This window comes from Montipora capricornis, chromosome 2 (genome assembly GCF_036669925.1).
Source record: "Montipora capricornis isolate CH-2021 chromosome 2, ASM3666992v2, whole genome shotgun sequence".
NCBI classification, from domain to species: Eukaryota; Metazoa; Cnidaria; class Anthozoa; order Scleractinia; family Acroporidae; genus Montipora; species Montipora capricornis.
In genome coordinates this window covers 13,346,294-13,366,817 of record NC_090884.1, presented here as the reverse complement: position 1 = coordinate 13,366,817, position 20,524 = coordinate 13,346,294, and the positions used below count along the sequence as shown (strand labels likewise).

Sequence of the window (20,524 nt, the reverse complement as noted above, 5' to 3'; positions counted from 1 at the left end):
TGGACCAGCACTGCTGTACCCCACATAAAAATCGTTGCCTTCCCTGGCATTTACCTCTCCTTGATACGCAATATTCGAGCGTGGCAAGTGGCCTCTGATTCCTCCCTGTAAAATAAAATAGCGATCTGTAGAGAACAATAGACGAAGTCTGAACTATGTCTAAAGGTATTTCAATGCTTCGTTTGGAAAATTGGGCTGTGACAATGTCCTTTATGCGTGGTTAAATTTGTCTTTTACAATCCCCCAGGCGTGGCCCAGTTTAAGAAGCAGTCGGTAAAAATGGCATATGACTCTTTGGACAAAAACAACCTCTCTCTTATATGAAATCAATACTCAAAACGCTACCTATAAAAGTACCGGACTGAAAAGCCTAAAAAGTGTTTAAGTAGTTTCAAATATCTATAGCACGAAACTCGAAGGCTGTTACACAGAAATAAACAATTAATTCTAATGAGCATAACAGCGTCAAGAAACCCCCTCGAAGAAATCATTCGGATCGAAGTAGGTGTGAAGCCCACCTACATTTAGATTCAGAGTCAAGGACGTTTTCTACTGAGAGATAAGATTGATCTGTTAAACTCTTTCAAATCATTGCAAAGGCGTGGGAGCACATATAAAGATCTTCTTTCAAGCGATTAACGATGCTTTAAAGTTAACTTGTGTCATTTCACTGGCAACAGTACGGGTCTTACCCACTCCTCTCTGGAAGCTGCTTCCAAGTCTTTGTTACGACTTTCCAGACACCGAAATCGGTCGACCATTACTCTCAATTCTCGTTCAAGTCTCTCATTTTTTGCTTTGAGGGTCAGGTTTCTTTGCTCCACGCTGCTGATGTGATCTCTATACTGCTTCACCTCGCACTGTGGTGAATGTTGAGAAGATACTTCGCAATTAGACTAATAAAAGAGAAATCCAATTCAATTTGAATATTTATCGCAAAAAAATTATTACGTAAATGATTTGGAAAATGAAGAGGAGTGAGGAAGAGCTGCAGCAGAACTGGCTGAGGTGGCGGCGGGAAGGTCAGAAAGGAATGGCAAGACACGGGCTAAAGGTCAACACCATGGTAATGGCGAGCAGCAAGAACCGAATGAACGTGAAGATTGTGTATTGTAACAACACAATGCTGAATCAAGTAGAAGTATTCAAGTATCTTAGCATTACCTAAGTGAAGATGGAGGGTCTGAGGAAGCAGTGAGAGCAAGAACAAAAGCGGCATGGCCTAAAAGGGAAGTTAAAATCTACGAACCAGTGAATAGACCAGTTATGCTATATGGTGCGGAGGTGTGGACACTTAGACGGTAGGAGGAGAGAATGCTCGAGACTACAGAAATGAAGATGCTGCGACGCATAATGGGGGTGACACTACGGGATAGAAAAAAAGTGACGACATTAGGGGAGAATTGAGACTTCACAGCATCACCGACAGAGTACAGCTGGCACAATTGCGCTGGTATGGTCACTTGCAGAAAATGCGTGAGGAGAAAGAGGTGAACAGGACGTGGGAAGTGGAGGTTGAGGGCAGGAGACCGAGAGGTAGACCACACAAGCGCTTGATCGAGAACATAACAGACACACCGCAGCCAAGTTATCATTGTTTCGAATTTTAAGAACATTGCGCCACAACTACCAGACGAATAAAATGGAATGGTAGGCAAAGTGATGCAAGACATACCTGGACAGCTTTAATTCTGTTTTCCATCATTGCTTTGGTCATGGCCTCCGTTCGTCTGTCCATTTCGTCTCTTGCTTTACTCAGCTTTCGCCTCATGCCCTCTTGCATTTTTTCGAGATCTTCCTGTAATTCCCGTTTTTCAGTTTCCATGGTTTCCTTCAGCTCGCACTTTTCCCTTTGTAATTTGGTAACTTCTTGTTGAAGGTCGCTAATCTTTTCTTCCATCATTCTTCTCTCCTGAGACGCCCGCTCCCAAAATTCTTCTTCCATTTGAATTATCACTTTAGTCCTTGATAACTGCCTTGTGCTTAAGTGAGAATTTGTCAACAACTCGTTACTTAAAATTTTTTCTTGAATTTGTTTCCTTTGATCTTGCAAACAGGAAATTTGCTTGGTTAGTCCTGTGATAGTTTCATCGTATCTGAGCTTTTCTTCACTTAGCTTTTTTCTGTACTCCATATCCAGTGTCATCTTCAAATCCTCTCGACTTTGAAGGAGGCTTTTCTCGAAGGTCATTTGTTCTTCCTGGTACTTCTTTCTCTCATTTCTCAGTTGCAATTCTAATTCCTTAACTTTTCGTTCCATGGAAGACATTTTACGTCTTAGTTCGTCAATAATCGCATCTGACCTTTTATGTTCTGAGGACAGTCTTTCTTCGTAGCCTTCTTTAATCCGGGAGATTTCGTCATCTTTATCTCTTGCTGATCTCCGAAGAAGGCTCACCTTTTCAACTTTATGTATTCGGGTAAGTTTTTCTATTTCCTGTTTATAATCTCGCTTCTCTTTCCTGAGGGTGTTGATTTCATTTTTTAGGGCGTGAATTGTTTCAGTGAGTTTCTTTTTCTCATTCTCAAACTGACTTTTCTCTTTCTCAAACTCTGAAGTTAAGACCATCTTTTGCTTTTCAAGTTCCTCTGTCAATATACCGCCGTCTGTGCCTGCTTTAACCATATCGTCCGCCCAAAAATGGCCACTGTGTGTTCCCGATGACCCCCTCTTGGCTCTAATAGCATTTGTACACACTCTTGGTTTTCCATTTTCTTTCTGTAGCTTATCATTAAGGAAGTCTACCTCTTTTCTATGTTTTCGCTTTAAGTCATCCATCTCCTCCTCAAGAACACGACGGTAACTGGTGAGCTTTTCCTTGGCCTCTCTTACTTCTTCTTCTAACTTTGCCTTGTCTCTCGTTGCTCGGTTCAGAATATCCTTCTTCTCGTCATTAAAATTTCTTTGCATCTCTTGAGCTTTCTTTTCGAAGTCATTTTGAACAGAAGGCTGTCTGTAGGTTTTGGACTCGGTAAAATTGGATTGACGCTGAATTGGTGTCATTTGAATAGGGTTTCTTGACTCTCTCGTAAATGCGACTTGCCCGCCTGAAATGCTGGAAAAACTTTGGCCAGCCTCCATAAAATTGGTTTCGACCGGAATTTGATGTAGTCGATCAGCATCCAGCCTTTCAAACGGTTGTGCACTTGAAACACTCAAAAACGCGTCTCCAGATCCCGTTAAAGTAGATTCACGCTGAATTGGTGTGGTTTGAAGGACAATGTCTGTTTCCCTGAAAAAGAGCGATGGATTGCCTGAATTGCTTAAAAACACTTCGTCTGTGTCGGTATGGGTATGTTCACGTTGAATGGTCGACATTTTACTAACATCCTCTGGTCCTCTCGCAAGTGCTGACAGCCGAACAGAGTCTCTGTGCAACACATCCCTGCCTCCTTCAGACGTCCTTTCTTGAAAATTATCCTCAACATCACTATGTCTTTGAGAATCAGTGTGTGCGTTTTCAAAGTGATGCTTGAAGGATTGTTTTTCCCTTTGAAATTCATTGGACATTCTTTGATTTCTGAGTTCGTCCGCATGCTTTTTATTGACATCTTGTAAAACTGCTTCCAGCCTTTGTATTTCCTGTTTAAGTTTTTTGTTTTGGTTTTGGGGTTGTCTTTCCTGATTATTTGAATTGCCGGAAAATTTGTATGAATCACTGGTTATCGAATATGAAGGCAGATTTGTTCCGCCGCCCTTGGCGTTGACCAAGCCACGTTCTTCTAAAAGTAGAATTTTCTCCTCTAGTGCTTTTGTGGTGTCCCTTTCAATCTGTAGTTTGTCCTCAAGAGCCTGTTTTGACTTTTCAACGGCTCGCGCTTTTTCATTTTCGTAACTTCTTTCAAGAGAAATCTTTTCTTGCTTGAAGGAGTCTTCAATATCTTTTATTCTTCGTGTTAAGCGTTCGGTTTCATCTGAAAGGCTTCTATTTCGCTTCTCCACCTCCTCCAAGGCACGTGACAAATGATCCACCTCTCGTGTTAGGTTTCTTTGACATGCCAAAAGCTCATCTTTTTTTCGAGTCAGATGGCTAACCTCTTCTTCAAGATCTTCATTTTTCCTTTTCAAATCTTTGCTTCTTTTGGCGACTTTCTTCATGTCCTCTAATTTGTCATGGAGATCCTCGATTTCGTCGTGTAATGCCTTTTGCTGTTCTTTGCTGTCTTTACTACCTGATGACGTCAAACGCCTTTCATTTCGATTCAGAAATGTCCGCTCGAGGTTCGCATTGTCAAAAGCTTTGTTAACATCGTCTCCTTCTCCTGATAGAATATCATTTATTTTGTATAACAGTTTTTTATTTTCAATCTCCAAAGATTCTCTTCGCTGAATCTCGTTGCTCAATTCTTGTTGTATTTCACTGCCACTCCAACCAGATTTTGCGCTCTTTCCCTTTTGACCACTACTGAGGGAGGTGCTATTACCTTGGTTCCTTAAAAGTTCAAGGCCTCCAGCTTCAGCCTCTTGCCTTCGTTTGGTTTCCTCAATCAGTGACCTCTGTAGTTTGCTTATTTGCATAACATATTCGTGTGTAATCTCATTTGCTTGCTTTTCAATCATCGCTTTAATTTCCATTCGTTCTCTATTGAAATCTTCCTGAAGCCTTAAGTTTCTTTCCTTCAGATCCATGATGTCGCTTAATAAACATTTCATATCACTAGCAAGTCTGTTCTTACTACGTCGTTCTTCTTCATATCTTTCACGAGCCACTTCAATATCTTGGTCTGTATCTAATCCAGAATATCGATCCCTACCAGTGACAGCTGTAGTTTTCATCTCTCCTCGTAGTCTTTCCCTTTCTTCTTCTAGCCGCATTACCTTCGCTTGTAAGTCTTTGATTTGATTCTTTGCAAACATTTCCTTTGACAGCTCATTTTGAAGTTGCATAGCTTGAATTTCGCCTAAATGTTGCTTCTTCATATTGAAGATCTCCTCATCCTTTTCTTGTACGATTCTTTCACGCTCCTTTAACAATTTCTCCATTTTTCGTTGTTTTTCTTTCAGGCGAGCTATCTCTGTCGTTGATTCTCGCTTAATCTCTTCTATTTTCTCTTGCTGATGATGGTTTGTTCGTTTCATTTCTTTCATGCCGCTTTCTAATCTTATCCTTTCCCTCTTTAGCTCAACAAAGTCGTTCTCCCTGGCCAGCCCAAGTTCAATGGTCTTCAAACTTTCTTCGCTTTCGTTTTTCTTGCTCAAAACTTCGAGAATTGTCCTGAATTCGCTATTCTCCTTTTCTAATGCTTGTATGCTTCTTCTGTATTCCTCAATGTCACATGCATTTCCTTGGACAACGCGACTTACCTCAACAGTCGGAGTTGTTGTCCATGAATTCACCCAGTCAGTAAGATTCTTTTGAAGTAGCTCATTGTCTCCTCTCAGTGAACGAATGGTTTCATCAAATCTGCTTATGCTGCTTAGTATCTCTTGGTACCTTTCCTCCAGGTAAATTTTCTCTTCGGTTTCATTACGGTAATTTCTCTCTAATTCTTCCTTTTGTCTTTTTTCACTTTCGTAAGCCATCTTTAAACGTTCCTTTTCGCGTTTTATCTGCTCGCACTCTGTCTTATAATATTCATAATCATCTAACATTTGGTTTGAGATCCTTATACTCTCCCTTGTATCATGAACAGAACAATTATGGCAGAGAAAATGGCCACACATACTACTCAACTCATCACGTGGGCTTGTGATGTACTCCATATTACTGCTGTAGTCGTTTACGACATTACAAGAGTGGTCATGATCTCCGTCACGCGTGGTGTATCGTTCCTCCGGATATATTAGATCCGTTTTTGTCTTCTGTCGAAGTTCATCGTAACGTTCTTCAAGACATTCTTTATCTTTTTCTAGGCGGCTGATTCTCTCCAGGAATTGTTCAATCAGTATTTCATGGTTGCAAGTTCCACTTTCAGTGGCAATTCCCTTTGCTCGCTCAGACTCGTTTGACTCCGCTTTGATCGTAAAGACTAGTCCAGTGTCCATGGCAGGTGGAAGTGCCTTTTGTGCTGTACCCTTTTCCTGCTCCTTAAGGCTCCATTCAGTGCCTTGGACCAAAGATGTTTCAATAACATATTTTGTTTCCTTCTCTGATCCGTGTGGTGTACGTTCTACAACACCGATTTGTTCCATACTCCATGTAGGCGGCGCAAATTCTTCTTGTTCCAGAGTGTTGTCCTCTGCCGAAGGAAATGGCGGTTCATTAGCAGCGTTTGCTTGCAATCGCACTTCTCGTGCCTTGGAAAAACTTTTTAGAGGCAGAGTTTCTTCGAGAACTTCTTCTATTTCACAAGTCTTCACAGTCAGTGACTCCATTACGTTCTTTTCTCTACGAGTGACATCTGATTGTGTATCTTTTTCTGAAGGTATTTCATTACCCTGGGCATCTAAAATCTCAACTTTCTCAGCCTGTAACACCTGAGCGTTCTTGTTTATCGGGATCACTTGTATTTCCATTTCAGTTTTAGAGCCACCGGTCTCTTCTTTTCCAATCACCAGTGGAATTTCTTGTTTCTCTATTTCTTTTGTAGACTGCTCGCTCATGTCCATTGGCAATCTTGTTAAAGTTAACTCTTGAGAAGCTATCTCGCTTACTTCAGTTTGTTGTGATTTTGATGGCATTTTCTGAACTGTTGTTTCGTTCAATTGTATCTCCCCTCCCTCCAAAACAGCCGACTCTTTGATTTCCAGCATGCACAGTTCTTGTATTTCCAGTTGCATTTCTTTTAATGGCCTTTCTTGCAAGGCCACTTGAATAGTAGTGTCTTGTAAATTCGATTCCTGCATTTTCAGTGGGTTTTCTTGCACTATCATTTCTTGCATGACATTCTCTTGCGTTTCCACTGGCAAATCTTGCGTTGATGTGCCTTGCATGTACGTTTCTTGGATAGTCGTCAGTTGAATTTCAGATGGGATTTCCTGTGTAGACACGTCCTGCGTCTGCATCTCTTGGCCACTCATCTCTAGTGTCATTTCAGACGCCAACATTTCTTTTATCTCGATTTCTCCTCCTTCCCCAAATTTCACCTCCTGAATCACGTGATCTCCTTCTTCCAGTGGGACCTCCTCTATAGAATCTGACATTATATGCAATTCTTGGCCACCAATTTCAAGAACCATCTCTGACATCTGCGTTTCAATTAACTGTTTTTCCTTTACTTCCTCAAATCCTTCCTCCTCAATTGCCGTCGATTTGATCAGCTGAAGTTGTGGCATTTCCGATGGAAGTTGTTCTTCAGACAACTCTTGCGAAATTATTTCTTGGCCACCTACTTGTAGCATCGTTTCAGACATCGAAATTTCTGTTGCCTGCATTTCGTCTCCTCCCAAAAATCCAACCTGCTGGATCATGGTCTCAAGCATGTGCTCTCCGTCTTGCAGGGTTATATCCTGTACAGACAGTTCCTGCTCAATTGCCTCTTCCGAGAGTATTTCCTGTATAGACAATTCCTGTAACTGCATTTCCAGGCCTCCAGTTCCAAGAGTCATCTCTGACCGTGACACTTCACTCATCAGAGTTTGGTCTTCGTCCATAAATCCTCTTTCCTGTGTTGTGGTCTCGATTATGAGATTTTCTCCTCCTTCCTGTGGAATTCCCTGCATAGTGATTTCTTGTATTTGCACTTCGTGTCCACTCATCTCACAGGTTAACTCTGACATTGACATTTCACTCATCTTAATTTCTGCGCTCTCCATACCTCCTACTTCATGGATTGTTGTGTCGCTCATGAGATATTCTCCTCCTTCCAGAGTAATCCCTTGCAGAGTCATTTCCTGTAACTGCATTTCTTGTCCACTCATCTCACAGGTTAACTCTGACATTGACATTTCACTCATCTGAATTTCTGCTCCCTCCACAACTCCCACTTCCTGGATTATTGTGTCGCTTATGAGATAGTCCCCTCCTTCCAGAGGAATTCCCTGCATAGTCATTTCCTGTATCTGCATTTCGTCTCCACTCATCTCACAGGTTAACTCTGATATTGATATTTCAGTTATCTGAATCTCTGCTCCCTCTACAACTCCCACTTCCTGGATTGTTGTCTCGCTTATGACAGATTCTCCTCCTTCCAAAGGAATTCCCTCCCTAATCATTTCTTCTCCACTCATCTCATAGGTTAACTGTGAGATTGACATTTCACTCATCTGAATTTCTGCGTTCTCCACAACTCCCACTTCCTGGATTATTGTATCGTTTATGAGGCACTCTCCTCCTTCCAGAGGAATTCCCTGCATAGTCATTTCCTGTATCTGCATTTCTTGTCCACTCATCTCACAGGTTAAATCTGACATTGACAGTTCACTTATCTGAATCTCTGCTCCCTCTACAACTCCCACTTCCTGGATTGTTGTCTCGCTTATGACAGATTCTCCTCCTTCCAAGGGAATTCCCTCCCTAATCATTTCTTCTCCACCCATCTCACAGGTTAACTGTGGGATTGACATTTCACTCATCTGAGTCTCTGCTCCCTCCACAACTCCCACTTCCTGGATTATTGTCTCGTTTACGAGGTATTCTCCTCCTTCCAGAGGAATTCCCTGCATAGTCATTTCCTGTATCTGCATTTCTTGTCCACTCATCTCACAGGTTAACTCTGACATTGACATTTCACTTATCTGAATCTCTGCGCCTTGCATGACTCCCACCTCCTGGATTGTTATCTCGCTTATAAGAGATTCTCCTCCTTCCAAAGGAATTCCCTGCCTAATCATTTCTTCTCCACTCATCTGAATCTCTGCTCCCTCCACAACTCCCACTTCCTGGATTATTGTCTCGTTTATGAGGTATTCTCCTCCTTCCAGAGGAATTCCCTGCATAGTCATTTCCTGTATCTGCATTTCTTGTCCACTCATCTCACAGGTTAATTCTGATATTGACATTTCACTTGTCTGAACTCCTTCCCATTCCACAAATCCCCTGGTCTCAAAAGTTGGTTCGCCATCTTGAACTTCACCTTCTCCCACCAATGAGATACCATGACTTTGCAGTTCTAGTGGCAACTGTTGGATTCGCGCTTCGTTACTCCGCATTTGTGATCTGCCCATTTCAAGGGACATTTCTGCCATTACCATCTCACCCGTCATTGTCATATCCTTTACTCCAATTTCACCTCCTTCGAGAGATCCTACCTGCTGAATTGCCATCTCGCTTTCTTGCAGGGTTCCTCCTTCCACAAAGCTGATCTCTCGACTTTGACTCTCTAAGGACATCTCTGGCATGGACATTTCCTGCATTTCCATTTGCGCCCCGTTCATTTCAAGTGACATTTCTCCTTCGATTTTCCCTTCTCCAATAAAACCCATCTCCTCTATCGACATTCCACTCATTTGAATTTCACCGCCCTCAACAAATCCAGTCTCCTGAACTGTCATCTCACTAATCTGAAGCCCTTGATTATTGGAGCAAATGAATTTTTCATCGAATTGGGCTAACCCTTTCATAGACAGCTCTGTCATTCCCATGTTTTGCCCTTGCATTTCTTCAGTCTGTAGAGAATCTCCATCGGGGATGAATTGCTGTCCTTCAGCCATTCGAGCGAAGCCATCCAATTGCGAGTCAATGTTTAGTTCCTGGGAATTTATTTGCACGGATGTTCCACCTTGAAAGTAAGACTGTTGCTCTACATTTTCATCTGACTGCATCATCATTATTATGCCATCACCGCTCATTTCAAAAGAGCCAACCTGCTCGTTGTTTGCCATTTGCATCTGTACTTGAGAACCCATGTTTGCTACCAGGGATTCAGATGTCATCTCAACATGTCCGCCATTTTGTATTTCGAACTGAGCCTCCAATAGTTGTCCCTCCATTTGCTGTGACAACTCCTTTGAAGTTTGTCCTTGTCTCAACTTTCCGATCTATATTTACTTCTTTAGCTTGGCTGTTGAGTCACCTACAATTTCTTGTCTGTCATTTTCCCCCCTGGTAAAACATTTACTGCAAACAAAGAATCAGATCTATTCTTGAGTGTGCGCACAGCAACGGATATTTTTTAGCTTAAACAGGTATTATTTCTACTCTTATCTTTTCTTGTTATTCACTTTAGCATAAAGCTTAATTGTGGTCTCAAACGTCCGACGCGCTTTTGTTAGAAGGCCTGTTAGGAATAAAGAAGGCCCACCACTGTTGCGGTCAAGACTGTTTGCCACATACATCATTTTAATACGTTACAGTGCGGTCAGATAAATCCATCTAATCAAATCCCGGCTATCTGTTAATTGCATCCTTCTTCAAATCAACGAAGCACCCACTCGGTAAAAATAAAGAATGCTCCAGGTAAGTGTATAAACGCTGGTTCAAGGCAACTTCGAGTTTAAAAATATATGATAAATCACATAAATCTGCCGAAAATTGTTCAGGCAACAAATAACGCAATGACCATTTGTTTATGAGAGTACGGTATCTTTGCTATTTGGAATATTTATGTATGTATTTGGGTGTTTTTGAGTAGATCTTTAACATTTCATTTTCTTGATTTGCCATGGAATTATCGACTCGTCTGTAACCTTCTTTCACTTTTGAGGTTAAATGAATTATGCAATAGCGTCTCTAATTTGAGTCTTCCTTTGGTTTATAAACTGAAGCAGGTAGATAGCCCACATTGTTTTATGTCAATAACATTTGATTTAATGGCTTGGATCTATTTCAATTTGAAACCGGGCAGATTTACCACTATAGGCAAGGAGCAAACAGAGACTGTACCTGACGCCATAGCTTTAATATAGGCCTCCCAGTCAAAATCTGAATTTGAGCTCTTCTTGCCAAAAGATATCTCTGCTTAGTTAATCTTGTCCAGTACCTGCAGTACCTTTCATGTTATATTTCATACTTTTCACTATAATTAGCAAAACATAATGCACAGGATTCCTTGTGCAGGCCTAGTATCGTTGAAGCATTTACGTTTAAAATCGGATTTTTGGTGAGGCAGGAACACCAAGGGAAATCGCATCGTTTATTTTTTAATGCGTTATTTCACAGAAAATTTGAAAAGATTAACCTGTTTCATTTTTTGTCTTTTGATAAAAACGAGCATGAGGTACAAGCTAGATATACAGAGGTAATGCCAGATCCCGAATCCTGTACTTGGAAGTATGTTGATGATGTATCGTTGTCCGAAGGGCTTGTAAGGAACAGCAACTCAATCATCCAAACCAGTCTCAATACCGTCGCCTCTTGGAGCTCCAGTAACTGGATGAAACTCAACGCTAAAAAGTGCAAAGAAATGCGGATTTGCTTCCTAAAGGATCCCATAGAATTCCCTCATTTGAAGATCGATGATCAACAATTAGAGCTTGTAACTTCACATAGAGTACTTGGTCTGGTGATCCAGAATAATTTAAAATGGAACAATCACATTGAATCTATTGTCACCAAGGCCTCTAAGCGCCTTCACATACTCCGAGTACTTCGTCGAGGGGGCGTTGAGATTAATGATCTAATTACTATCTATACTGCCTTGATACGATCTTTACTAGAATATTGCTGTGTTGTATGGCACCACGCTCTACCCTCCTACCTCTCACAGGAATTAGAACGCATACAGAAACGTGCTCTTAAAATCATAGTTCCAGCGTTTTCTTACTCAGAAGCTCTTCAGTTTTTAAACTTAAGAACATCAGACGAAAGACGTAGTGAACTTTGTGTTAAAACTCTTGAAAAGATTTCAAGAGGAGGACCTCTTGTAAAACATCTCCCAATGAAAAGTCAGCACATGCACCACTATCAAACGAGAGGCGCTAACAAATATATAGCACCTAAATGCAGGACAGAAAGATTGCGTTTTTTCCCAGGTACTAGCTTAGCTTTTAACAATCATTAGATTTTTAGCCTATATATATACTCATATTTTATCTTGTACAAGAATAAATTTATTTGTAATTTTATTATGAAACCTATTGTAACCCAGTCCCTCTTTGATCAACTTTATGTAATGTTTATAGTTGCACAATTGTAACCACATTGCAATTCATATTAACTACGATGATGGTGGACTTAAACTTCTTTTATTTATTTTATTTATTTTATTTGTTTTATTTATTTATAACATTGCGCAGTATCCCGCCACAAATCCGAGACTTAACTGCATTTTCCAGGTGGAAATTCAACCCGATTGCTAAAAAAGATATAAAGAAAATATACCTGCCAACTCTCCCGGTTTTCCAGGGAGTCTCCAAGTTTTTCATCAAATCTCCCGGTCTCCCGGTTAGAGCACCAAATCTCCCAGGAAATACCTACCGTGTCCTTTTTCAAAAGATTTTCATTAATTTCGCTATTTTCCAGATATCAAAAAGAAAAATAAAACAAGAAGAGGATTTAGTGCTCTTATTTCAGCTGTTATCGATCGGAAAATGTAAAACAGAGGCATCAAATTGACCTAAATTTAACGAAAATCGTAATTGGTCAGAAATCAATCAATCAAATTGGACAATACATAGTAGAAAGTTAGCGCGGTTATAGAAACAATAAAATGCTGTTCTAACCGAGAGACGTCCGGAACATTCGGAAGGCCTTCGGATTATTTTCGGAGGGTATTCAGATATTGTCGAAAATGACATTTTTACAATTCGCTACTTTCTCATTCCCATAATTCAATACGTTTTGGGAGGTTCTTTGCATAAAAACAATACAAATCATTTAGTCTTGGGACTGTCTCATGCTCCAGTGAACTGGATATCCATTGTTTTAATGCAAATAACCCCCCAAAATGAACTGTATGAGGGGATTTATGAAAACAGCGAATGCAAAGATTTCTAGACGTCTCCAGATTTTTGTACTCTGGGGGTTGGCAGGTATGAGAAACTGTCCAGAAAAAGGGTGACAACGCATGCCTGCTATAGATTACGTGCTTGGGATTTGTGTTTCATGGTGGTTATCATATGGCTTTTGTAGATAAAATATTGATGGAATAAATCAGACATTTTTTAAGATTTCATGAATCTGGCCGGATTTAGTCGTTTACTATCTCTGAATTTGATATGTTTTTGGGAAAATATTGTATAAGGAAGTACTTGCAGGTAGATCTTTCTCCCTTTTATGTGCCCCTTTATGGCGGTTATCGGCATATATGGCTATGAATGTTTGTTGTTGAGGTCGCTTTATGTTTTCTATCCAACTTTCGAACACTCCACCTGACCTTCTAGCTTTCCTTCGAAGCCCGAGAAGCTAAAGGAAGCAAGCAATCGTATGTTCTTAAAATAACTTAAACTTTGAATCTCAGCCGTGTGGTTTTCAGTTCTTATTCAAGTGTTTCAAAATTATTTCTCTTCTTTTGGAAGAACAAATCAAGTGACAGACAAAGATACATAAGCTAAACTCAAAACGATTAATTTAAGACTTGTGGTCCATTCATTCAAAATGGGACCTAACTGGTTAGTTTGGGCGTTTTAATTTGTTCATTATATTTTGATTCATTTTTAATCCTCTCGGTATACCTTGTTATTGCAGCAATGGAACGGTGGTTGCTAGCTTTTTTCTGTACCAGAGGGCAACAAGATAGTAAAAACCTTTTCTTTTTCATCATGAACCCGTTAGAAATTATACACGCTGATATGAAGATAACTATAAATAAAAAGTACTCTGCTATAATACCTTTAAAGTGTTTTACCACCTTCTAATCTACGTCATTTTTCATTTTAAAGCCGAAAAGGCTCATTGATTTGTTTACAGCAATAGAATCATAGACTCTTAGTCTATCTTTTCAATCAATATTAATATTTTCAAAATAATGGTCTTATGTTGAAATGTGTGTAAACTGTAATAAATAACTGGAAAGATTTGCGAAACCCTAGTTCAGTTGCTGCCGCCTATCACCACTTGCCGGAAGAAGTAGGAAACGTCTCATCCTCTGTATTTAGAGGAAGAGTACGAGTCGACATTCTAAGCAAATGAACAACTAAATAGCAGTAAATTCAACAATGACAAACATAAACTTTAAAAAAAGCCCAATTTACAACAGTCTCACTTACAACTTTTCCTATTTGAATTTCATTTTTCCTATATGTTGTTTTGCTTTATATTCAGTGGCAACTGTAAATGAGTTAGATTAATCATTGCACTAAATAATATCATGTTATAAAATAGTTCGTGTTATTTTTTTTCGTTAATTTCTGCCTATCCACTCTTATTAGTACTAAATGATGAGATGGCAAATATATCAGCAAAGTTAAAGATAGTTGTAGCTATTTCTTCGTCTGAGTCGCGTGATTCCAAAAACACACATTAACAACCCTGAAAAGCCGAGCAGAGATTGTCAATCATTTAATGAGCCTATTTTAGTTCCCTTCGAGCGGAGAGGACGGGAGATGGAGCTACTTTCATATTAGGAATGTATGCATGATTTTAGTATCCTAAATAACAACATCTTGATCGAGTTCAAAGAATCCGGCTTCCTCACAGAGTTCAGACAAAACTTCTTCATAAAATTGTTTTGCTTCCAAGAGTTGTTTGATTTGGCTTTCTCTTTCTCGCAACTTCTGCAACATTGTCTCATTGTGGATTTCTACTGTAGAATCCATGGTCCGTGCCTCTACTTCGTCAGAGAACGTGACCTGCAATACAGTGGAAAAAAAGTGCCAAGCTAATAAGGAACAAGTCATTGCGTGTGCACTCTCTCTATATATTTGCGTGAGGGCCACGCAGTATTAGTAGGGACATTAGAGACCTACGTCTAGAGGTCTACGAGAACGTTTTCTAAAAATATTATCTCCCATTACTGTAATAATATCATGGGTGACAAATTACTCCTTAATTAAGGAGCGAAATTTCAGCGTTAATTTATAATTTCACATGTGAATTACAAAATTGCCACGGTAACATCTCTTGTATCTCGATCAGAGCCAAGATGGCGTCTAGATTGAAGAAGTTACGAAATTAAAAGAAGCGGCAGAAAATTTAAATACATGAAAGAGAACAATTAACTGGGTGAGAGTTTTTGAGAACTTGTGTGACGAAAATAGCCTTGAGAAAAACCTGGAGATGATTCTTCCCGAGCAGTTGGATAAAGTACTCGAGCGATTTTACAATTACGGTTGTGAGCGTAATTTGTCACCCACGACATTAAAAGGTAATCAAATGGTTTTCTCGTGAAATTAGGAAATAATTTCACTTGCGTTTTGTCAAAATTCTGATAATTATCAGAATTTTGACAAAACGCGAGTGAAATTACTTCCTAATTTCACTTGTCGCCATTTGATTACACTTACTAATTTTGCGATTTCACCAAGTCGCTCGGCTTGGAACGTGTTATTACACAGTCCAAGAAGAAAATTGGTGCGAATGGTGTGGACATTTAGGGAGAAGGTTTGAAATTCATTGTCAGGTGGTCTCGTCCTCCACAGGACCTCAAATTTGATCATTTACCGTTGTGGTCAAGACGAGAACGACAAAGAAATGTATCAAAATGTACAACGCACGTGCAGGGCGGCCAGACCTATTGTTTTTGCTAATTAAACCTGTTGTTATGTCATGTTTTCGTAGCCGTCGTCGTCATCCTTGCTTAAGGACAAGAACGCGACAAAACAATGGGCTGTGCAAGCCCTGCACGTGCCCTGCACGTGTGTTTTGCGTTTTTGGTACATTTATTTGCCGTCCTCGTCCTGACAGCGACATGAATTGACTAATTTTGAAGTTGTGGAGAGAACGTGAGAACCTGACAAAATATTTTTAATTTTCTTCCCAACCAACCACACCGTTCATGCCAATTTTACTCCCACAATGTTGATAAAACACTTTTCATTCCGAACGACACGAAGTTATTATAATAACGAGAAATATTATTTTTAGACAACGTTCTCCTTGATGTCGTCGTCCTTTCGTAACGTCCCTAGTCCTAACAGTAAGGACAACTGTCAATTGAACTTAGTTTGCCGGCTGAACTTGACGAGTCTCCTGAAGCTCAGTGGGGAGCATCCAAAGTAGCTGTGAGTTGTGGCCATAGGTTCGAAACCTTTTAGTAGCAATCGCCTTCTTTCCAGTATCACAATCACCCTTAAATAACCCATTCCGCAGTTATTAATGAAACGACGTATCCAGCCAGTCCTAAAACCAGAACTGGCAGTATCTGGATCTTGATTCAATCCATCGCATTTGAACTACATTTGACTTCCAACAATTTCTTGTTAGTAATATCTATTTAAACCCTTGCGACGAGAGATTTATCTCCGTCCTGGTGAAGTCTTCCTTACCTTCTTAGGCATTTTGGCCTGAATTCGTTTCATTCTTTCAGCCTGTAAGGTAATTGAAAAGACAACAGGTGCTTTTTTGAAAAGTACGTCTCATTTGATAAGTGGGAGGCGCGGTGGCCTCATGGTTAAAGTGCTCGACTCTGGATCGAGTGGTCCAAGTTCGGGTCCTGGCCGAGGACATCGTGTTGTGTTCTTGGGAAAGACACTTTACTCTCACGGTGCCTCTCTCCACCCAGGCGTATAAATAAGTATCGGCGAATCTAATGCTGGGGGTAACCCTGCGATGGGCTGATATCACATCCAGGGGGGAGTAGAAATACTCCTAGTCGCTTCATGCTACAGAAACTGGAAATAAGCGCCGGCCTGATGGGCCTTCTAGGCTCGTAGCAGACTTACCTTTACTATACTTCCTATAAAAGACAACAGTTGCTTTTTTCAAAAGTACGTCTCTTTTGATACCTTCATCTTTTCCGTAGACATCATATCGTGAAATCTGGACTCCAAAGATTCGAGTTTGCTTGTTAACTCACTCACTTCTAACTCTAACCGATGGTTGTCATTTCTGAGGAGCGTGTTTTCAGACCTTAGTCCTCTTGGTGAGTCTTGAGGGTCCTGGAGGAGAAATGAAGCCACATTTTCCTTAGGTATCAAATGAAATGTTGGTTCTGGGAACTGCATCCACAATCTTTGACAGAATAAAATGGAACAGCAAACCCCCATCCCCCCCGCCCCCCCAAATCAAGGATGAAGCCGCGCAAAAGTCAAAACGCGCCATTTTCCTATCCTTGAGTTGGGGGGGGGGGGGGGGTGGGTAAGAAATTTCCTGTCTTATTTGTCCAAGGTTGCAGCACTGTCACAAAGGAATTTTAATAACGCGTTCGGAGTCCCTCGAAAGTTTTGTATTCCCACTAAAATTCTTGTCAGTGATAAAACTTTGGCAGGGTTGCTTGCCACAAGGCCATTACCGTTAATTATTCCGAATATCTGTAAAACCTTCTTTGCAAAAATAGATTCCTTTTCAAATAAAGTCCCACGACAGTAGAGACAGTAAACCTTGGGAAAAACGACTCTTGGGAAGTGAATGTGTTGTTTGTAGATTACAGCTGGTTTTAAAAATTTAAAATCAGCTCCACCGAGCAGAGAGATTTTCAACAGCAAATCTGCAGGCAAGTGACCTCACTATTCAATAACCTCTTCTCTTAAAATAATTGGTCTAATGATCTGTGCACCTGAAAAAGAATTATCTTGAAAAGACCAAGTGTCTTTCAAAACATTAGTTCTAATTTTAATTCCGTCAACGATACGCACAGATGTCCAACAACAAGAACAAGGTTTATCTGTACTGTAAAGGTAACTAGCTAGCTAAATAAGAAATATGTGAATTAAAACTAAAAACAATAGCTGGTCTCTCAAAATAACTAAAAAGCTAAACTAGTTGGGAGATCACCATTTATTTATTGAAAATACGTATTTAACTGAATTATTTACTTTCACACACCTTATTAAGGGAGATTACAGAACAAATGGAAAATTACTTCTCACATGTGTATAGTAACAACTAAATAAATGAATAAATAATTATATAATAAATAATTTAACAATATCGATGAATTGCAGCCAGTCTGCAACTAATGATTCTTCACTAATACGCTTAACGGAGGAGTAACCCTGTAGATATTCCGGACTGCTATTTTCATTGGTCCCTACTACCTGTAACGTCTTTTGTTATCAGGGCTAGGTGCATTTTTTTCTGTTGTAGCATCTTTTTTTTCCGTTCTCCAATGACGAACCAAGGATGGGTCTGTCTTTCTGTTCCAGCATCTATTCTTTCCTTCTCCAATGACAGACCGCGTTTGAAAAGCTACATCTAGACTCTACATGTAACGTATGAGGTTAAAGTTGTTTTCGCAATATTTGCTGATTGTTAACTGCTGTGCAGTCTGTATTTTCTTCAGTTCATCAATCCATATAACCCGCTGTCAAATTTTTGCTTCGAGGAGCATTGAATTTGAGTTGGATTGGATCAAAATTTGCCCATATCGTTAGCTTAGAGGAACCTCAGGTTACTGATTGCTGATATTTGTAAACATCTGAGTAGACACGCGCAGTATTTCTCAAATCCAGAGATTTAACAGACGTTCAATTTTTTTGCTTTTTAGACTTAATACGGCTTCTGAAAAACAATGAAATGCATATTTATCAATTATTTGGAGTCCAAGAGATAAAAGCAAACGCACATATCATGCAGAATTCAGTGAAGTGTAACCGGAAACACTGTCAGCCGTACAAACGCTCACACAAAAATATTTTTTTCTCTGTGATATACCCAAACATATGATCAAGGTTAAAATGCCATTTCAAAGCTGAAAGAAATTGCATGTTTTATTTCGTGCAACAAATAAACACAACCAGTGCATCAGTGTATATTCAAATACACATTTTAGAGCGAAGATAGTAAAAGTTTATTAACAAACGATGATGTGGTGGTCTCTGACATTTAAGCGACTATCTAGAAATGAACCAAGAAGATGGGCTTCGATCCTTGTTACTTACACGGCTTAAACGGCTTACACTTCGATTACACCATACGTCGAATTTCTCATGAATTCACGTCTTAAAAATTTCTCTTCATTGTAGACGTTGTATTGGTATTTTGACTGCTTTTCTTTGCTTTCTTGAAGAGACCGAATCATTATTTGTGAGCTGAGAGCTTAAAATTCTGCATGCGACAGTGGCCGCCATTATTGTCTCCGCCTCTCCCATCTTGAAAACATCGGGCCGCGTAACGTTTTCTAATTTTGATTGACCTAACGAGCATGCGCAGGCCGTGACAGTGTCCCTTTAAATCCTCCATTGATAGGTATCTGCTGTAAGTATGGCAACAGGGCTTGATTGTTCCCTCGGATTTACACTTCACCACAAGCAAAGACTCATATCGGACCCTGTACAACTACCCAAGATTATAACTTGTGATCACAATGCAAATTAGCAGACTTGGATTGGTTCATAATTTTCCGTCCACTCTAATGACACGCAAAACCATTATGTGATGTCATGAATAGCCGGTTGATAGTGTTTGGGATATATATGCGTCAAATCAACTGCCTGGTCCCTTATAAAGCGAATGTCCGACGATCCGAAAATGTAAATACTTATTGACAAACTGTGGATTTCGATTAACCCAAAAACCCTCATTGCTAAACATTAGAAAGCCATGGCAGTACATGGAAAGCTCTATAAGTTACTCAGCAACAGACAAAGCTAACCGTAGTTTCTAATGATATCTAATTCCAACATTGGTGAAAAGACATTAAACAGATCGTTGAAGAAGTCGGTAAATTACTGATGAAATCCCTAACGATGTATTTGTAGCAAGAATATTAAATGAGTTTGGGTGGACGTACTGCAAACATTAAGGAGGCTCGAAAGGGTTTTCAGCTGAGCGCGCGCGCGTAAGCCACACACGCAATTCGTAAGCTGCTTGCGTCAGCTTATGATTTAAATGGGTCACCAGAAATAAACAAATACAGCTAGTTTCGCTTACCTTTCTCCAATTCCTATATACATGGCATATAAATAGAGATCTCCTATTCACAAAAACTACGAAAATTCTACTTAAACGGTTTAATAGTTACTTAAATCCGTTTGTGTTGACCTGTAGCTCCACTCGCGCGCGGACTCGAATGAGCGGGTGACGCATGCGTAAATGCTGATCTTGTAACCCCCTAATTTTTCCTGATTTTGCAACTTTACTCGTTTATATCTCTGCTTCTGGACGGTGAATTTTTTTTTTTTGCATGTTAGCTTAGATTAATTTAAACCGTTTGTCTTTCAAATTTAAAAAAATTCTGTGGGTGAAAAAAAAAATTAGAGACACAATTCAAAAAAACTTATTTTTCTGAAAAACTGACCTACAGATTTTGTTGAATTTTAAATATTTTAGAGAGTATTTCTAACATTATCTGGTAACGATGAATGGGAAAATTTCACCGTCCCGTTTCTTCAAAAAGGACCACATATGTTGATTTTAAGGCTCAAAGAAATGCCTAATATCGTTGCCATGGTAACATTATTTTGGAGGAAAACATAATGTGAGAAATCTACGATAGGTACTTAATACCCTGGCCAAGTTTCGTCTTGATATGATTGCCCTAACTGTATCTAAGGACAGAATATGTTTATTTGTTTGAAAAAAGGAGAAACTATTTCGAGCCTCCTTAAGCCATTTCAGTTTATTTGCGCACTAATGGACCATGTTCCTGCACGTTTGTATGTTTCACACCACAAAGTATTCACGACTGTTTGCGCTAGGAAGGTCTCAATATAAGCTGGAAATAATTT

General features: G+C 39.8%; 2 protein-coding genes across 2 annotated transcripts in view; both read right to left on the bottom strand.

Moving 5' to 3' along the window:
- LOC138033724 (trichohyalin-like) overlaps positions 1-9,811 on the bottom strand; it is a 13,469-nt gene extending 3,658 nt beyond the window's left edge. The window contains exons 1-3 of the mRNA XM_068881528.1: positions 1,676-9,811; positions 693-896; positions 1-105 (exon numbers count right to left, since the gene is read on the bottom strand). The exon at positions 1-105 is cut by the window's left edge and continues 319 nt beyond it. Of these exons, the coding sequence (XP_068737629.1) occupies positions 1-105; positions 693-896; positions 1,676-9,811 (8,445 nt within the window). The remainder of the gene's footprint in view (positions 106-692; positions 897-1,675) is intronic.
- Positions 9,812-11,985: 2,174 nt separating this feature from the next.
- Positions 11,986-20,524, bottom strand: part of LOC138033716 (titin homolog) — a 29,947-nt gene continuing 21,408 nt past the window's right edge. Inside the window, 3 exon segments of the mRNA XM_068881519.1 lie at positions 11,986-14,548; positions 16,184-16,225; positions 16,643-16,795. Coding sequence (XP_068737620.1) covers positions 14,348-14,548; positions 16,184-16,225; positions 16,643-16,795 — 396 coding nt within the window. The 3' untranslated portion in view covers positions 11,986-14,347.